The sequence below is a fragment of the Saccostrea cucullata genome, unplaced genomic scaffold, assembly GCF_032062105.1.
Source record: "Saccostrea cucullata isolate Sc308-1 unplaced genomic scaffold, CSIRO_AGI_Scuc_v1 ctg11852, whole genome shotgun sequence".
NCBI classification, from domain to species: domain Eukaryota; kingdom Metazoa; phylum Mollusca; class Bivalvia; order Ostreida; family Ostreidae; genus Saccostrea; species Saccostrea cuccullata.
Genome location: NW_026922435.1, coordinates 9148 through 14214, shown reverse-complemented (window position 1 = coordinate 14214; position 5067 = coordinate 9148). Strand labels below are relative to the sequence as shown.

General features: G+C 33.6%; 1 protein-coding gene across 2 annotated transcripts; it reads left to right on the top strand.

Annotated features, from left to right (window-relative positions):
• The first annotated feature begins 1571 nt into the window (after positions 1–1571).
• LOC134261773 (uncharacterized) lies at positions 1572–3874 on the top strand. Of its 2 annotated transcripts, none has more exons than XM_062744171.1 (3): positions 1572–1862; positions 1991–2159; positions 2316–3874. In XM_062744171.1, the coding sequence occupies exons 1-3, from the start codon at positions 1834–1836 to the stop codon at positions 2775–2777; spliced, it is 660 nt and encodes a 219-aa protein (XP_062600155.1). In that variant the 5' UTR covers positions 1572–1833; the 3' UTR covers positions 2778–3874. The 2 variants fall into 2 exon arrangements, with proteins under 2 accessions (XP_062600155.1, XP_062600154.1); XM_062744170.1 differs by having other exon boundaries at positions 1578–1862; positions 2038–2159.
• The last annotated feature ends 1193 nt before the right edge of the window (positions 3875–5067 follow it).

Genomic DNA, 5067 nt, shown 5'->3' with positions numbered 1-5067 from the left:
AAACATATCAGTTTGGTAAGGGAATGTGATCGAAAACGAAAATAGTTCTGACGAAAACTTTGAATCTGATTCCGGCCATGATGAAGACGTGGACCCAATAAATATTGAACCAACTGATGAGGACACAAGGAAGTATGTTGTCCAGGCCTGCTTTAGGAGTGATACATGTAGCTGTAAGGGGTTCTACGGTGAACCACGCAGTACAGTTATTGACATATAATCGGCAATCGAATTCCGAGAGCACTGTAAACAAGTCAACAAGGATGAGCTTGATCTGATTATTAAAGCGGAACTGTTTCCCACCGTCGTTCAGGTAAGTTTTCAAACCAAAAAAAGTTCACATGTTTAACCTAATAAAATATGTAGGACATATTATATAAATGGTGCCTGTTTTGTAGGGTAACATTTGAAATTGACACCCCAAGGAAAACCATTGTCAACCGACGCGTCAGCGGAGGTTGACAATGGTTTTCCGAGGGGTGTCAATTTCAAATGTTACCCTACAAAACAGGCACCATTTATTTTATTATACTGAATGTCTTATTGATTTAGGACGTCAGCAAAAAAACCGTCGATCGTCTTTACGTTCATGTATATCTAGCTTTCACACTCACCGGTTCACTAATCTCCTTATTGTTTGTTTGATACTCGAATTAGAGTCATTTATCATATAAAGTTTCGTTATTTCTGGCTCGCAAGCATGTTTCCTACACTCGCAAGCATGTATCGTCTGTCGTTTGTTGTTTTCAAGTAAGCTATATAGGACGCAAGCTTTTATTGACGTCAAGTTAATTCCGGTTCTTTCAAACGCGCAACTGACGTTTTGAGAATTCTACGGTGAACCGTACGCGCATAATTTCCACGCATGTGGCATTACCGTTGTGTTACCCGTTGTCACGTGTGTTGCTAAGGCTCAGGGTAATCGAACGGATTGTTAATTGCGTCTAAACCAATCAGATTTTAGCATTTAACATGAAAGTATAATAATGTGTAATATATACCTACATTTATGGAACAGAGACATGTAATATATTACATGATATGAAATTGAATTTTCTATTGTTTGTATTATTTATTTTAATACAATGTATCTGCTGTATCAGAGTAAAGTTTTTGACGCAGATTTTTCTTTTACATGTATCAATAACATTGTGATTTTTTAATAGGTAACCCACCACAGTCAGTTCAAACCACCTTGCACTACTCCTGGGATTTTGCTCAACAGGTGCATATTCCACACCATGCTCAACAAGTGGGGCCGATTTACTTTAAATCCCCTCGTAAATGCCATGTTATTGGTATCTGTTCTGAAGGATCAGGTAATTTTCCTCATCAAAGCTGTTCTAAGGAATATTTTTCCTTTTGGTGATATTCATGATCTAAATATTTATATCACTACATTTTTTTTACCTAGATTTCATTTATACCTTTCATTATGAATGTTTCTTTTTTGGGGGAACCTTTTTTAAACATTATAATGTTATATTTACCATGTAACATCTTTGATTTTTATTATTTATATGATTATAATTTTTAAAACTACATTGAAAAATCCATGGAGCAAAACTTGTGTTAATAAAGTGATTGCTGTATTACTACTACATGTTTATTTGGACACTTGTTTGTTTGATTTGTTATTTATGTACATGCTTATTTTACAGGAAAACAGACCTTTTATCACATTGACATAGCAGCTAATCCTGGGAAAGGAGCTAATTGTGTTACACGCATGGTGCACCATTACATGTACTTTGTTAAGTTTGGGCATGGTGAAACAGATCTCAAGGTTCACTTTGATAACTGTACAGGACAAAATAAAAACAATGTTGTGTTATGGTATGGACTTTGGAGAGTGTTTACAGGTAGGTAGATGCTGATGTCATTATAATTTCTGTAATAGGTAGTGTGTAATGTGTGCTACAGTACACCCGTTTTATTAGACTAAGTGTTATCAACACTTTACATGAATTTTTTCAATACATATCAACAGCATCTCAAGGAAAGGAAAAGATATTAAGTTTTCAACATTTTCTTCAGGGCTACACAGAACCATAGAATACTCGATGATGGTAGCTGGTCACACAAAATTTGAGCCAGACTGGCATTTTGATGTTTGGAAGGTGCACTGGAGAAACACCAATGCTGAAACAATACCACAGGTACTTTTATTTACAAGTACATGAAAATATACATGTATCCAGCCATGATATATATTTATTTTGTCAAGTTTTCTTTCTGAAATTAAAAAATTAGAGATCTTTATATTTCATTTTCTGGTGTCTTTTCAAAACATTTTCCCTATGATTGTGTTTAAGGTGGCAGAATCCGTTAGGACTTCCAGTAGAAGTGGTCATAATATACCACAGGTTGTAGGTGGTGCTGAAGATCCTGTCTTGTTCTATAAATGGAAGAATTATTTACAACTGTACTTTAAACCACTGAAATACCTAACCCACTACCACCATTTCTACATGGATTCAGAGGATCCAGGAATTATTACATGTCGGGAAAATGCTTCATCTGAGCCTGTCACCTTCATGTTACTGAAAAGCAAAAGTAAAGTTCCGAATCCAGGTGTTCTTCCTTCTCCATCTGTCATTAAAGGCCTTGAACCTGCCCGACAATGGTACCTATATGACCACATCAGAGAGCATTGTTATTCACAGACAGCAAAAGAATGCATATGTCCAAAACCTACTGTACCCAAAAAAGAAATAGACTTAACAGAATGCTGTGAAGAATATAAACCAAAAGGTAATAGGAAAAAGCTTTACTAAATTAAGCTTGTACATGTAATTCACTGATTGTGAATTCTGTACATGTTTCAACATGTATGAACATTTTTAAAATGTAAGGTATTTTATTAAATGTTTGCTTTACTTGAAGTTTATAGGAAAGATTTACATGTTCTCTGGTTAATTCTGTGCATGTTTTTAACATGTGATTTGTACATGTTTCGATATTGTTTTATCAAAGCATTTATGGTTTTCTAGTGTTGCAGAGTTGTGATTGATTGTTTTTTATATTACCTGGTCAATTCAGATTCTCTATATGTATGAAATGTGTCATGCACATGTTAATAACACTATTTGATGAGTATGTGTATGATGGTTTGTTTAAAGTAAGGCAAGTTATGATTCAATGATGGCGATTTCTTTAATGTGTAATTGTCAATGTCAATTAACATGTTTTATCCAACACATGCTCTGTTAAGTGGAAGTTGCAATGTACAGCTGTAACATGAATTTTTTTCTATTCATTTTACCTTGTAACACTTTCATGATTATCTGCCAATTTGTGATTTATCCATATAGTATAGTTTGCTTATTGCTTTATGCTTTGCATAAATTATTTACTTTCATGCTTTACTGTTAAAGTGATATAGTTATATATACCACCATATCATCATCTTTAAGTACATTGTACATGAGTGTATATGTACATGTTTGTCTACCATTTTCTTTTAGCATGCTCTTATAAAGTGCACTGTGCAATGAGATGGCATTTTTTTCTCAGGAAGTTTATTGTATTTTTTCTCAGTTGTTTAAGGAAGCTCTTAACACTGCACACCACACTAAAGACAACTAAATCTCATGGCAGTTTTATTGCAACTTAGAGTGATTTGCCCTTAGATATAAGATAGAATAGACTAAAATCTGCAGTGAAAGACACACTGTGTACTAGATAAAAGTGTTCTTAACATTACGTGTTTGTTAGAATAAGATAAAGTAATTGGATAAATCATTTGCATGTATCTTCCCAATGTAAGTAAACAGGCGTAATTTCTGTTCACTGAGTTTACTTAAGATACCTTAACTGTCTGTGAACATATATTCAGGGAAATACTATAGGTACCTTATGTTGAATATGAATTTGGTCTGTACGAGGGCTGTTCGAAAATTATTGAGACAATTACATTTACTCCACAAAGGACTGAGATAATTTCAGGAAAATTCATCAACATTTTATAAAGAACGAATAAAGCACTTATGCAAAATTTCTAATTCCAATGATAATAAGAAAAGTTTCGGTGAAATAATAAACATGCATATGTCCATCGACTAGGAGCAGCATCACGTCATTTTAACGTCACGTCAGCCAGGGATGGTTTTGCATGTAAAACGATCGGGAAGCGTTTCATCTTTTTCATTCCTTGTTTTTACATATAACAGTACAAAATTCAAACAGTCTCTTTTCTTAAACTATTCCTTAAAAATGTATGCTGTTGCTATCCGAGTGTGATATTTTCATTGTGGGAAAAGATGACTTAAAATCACGCAGTGCCAATTTATGCAATGCGAGTCAACGATATTGATACCGTAACGATATTATTACCGTACGTAATAACTGATGGTCGTCCAGAGGTTTTGATTTTACTCCGGTCGAATTAATTGTAAAAAAAATGTATACCAATGAAATAACAAACCCTAACACACTTTTTTTCGTAGTTATTATTTTAGCAGGTCGCTGTGTCTGGAAAAGAGTTCTCCATTGCGCTACACAAAATTTTAGGTATCTTCGCTGCTCCGCCCTTGACGTCAAAATCCTTTTTTTTTTTCTTAGCGGAATTCTCTACCGGGATTAATTTTTTTAATGATCTCCGTATTCCTGATCAAAATTCTATCAAAGTTGGACAACATGAATTTGAATTAAAGCTGAAAAATTATTCACAAAAACAAAATTATTTTCGCTCTTATTATGGGTCCACGAAGAGTTAGAACGTTGATGTTACATATTTTCAATATCTGATTTCGAGACTGCTCCGGGTACCCCTACTGATGACGCATTTAGATACCACTGTACAGAAAATATTAAATATTTGTAAAATATTTTTTGTTTTTATTAATTCTTAATGTATGTCAAACGTATATGCAAATTTTCACCGAAAAACATTCATTAGAAAGCAAAATATACAAAATGTCTCAATAATTTTCGAACAACCCTCGTACACTTTTATATGACATAATTTTCTCCAAGCCAGAAAAAAATTTATGTTAGTGTTTATAGCTTCCTTAAAAATTGAAAATTTATGAACACAGGATGTGAATGAAATCTTGAAACTTTTAT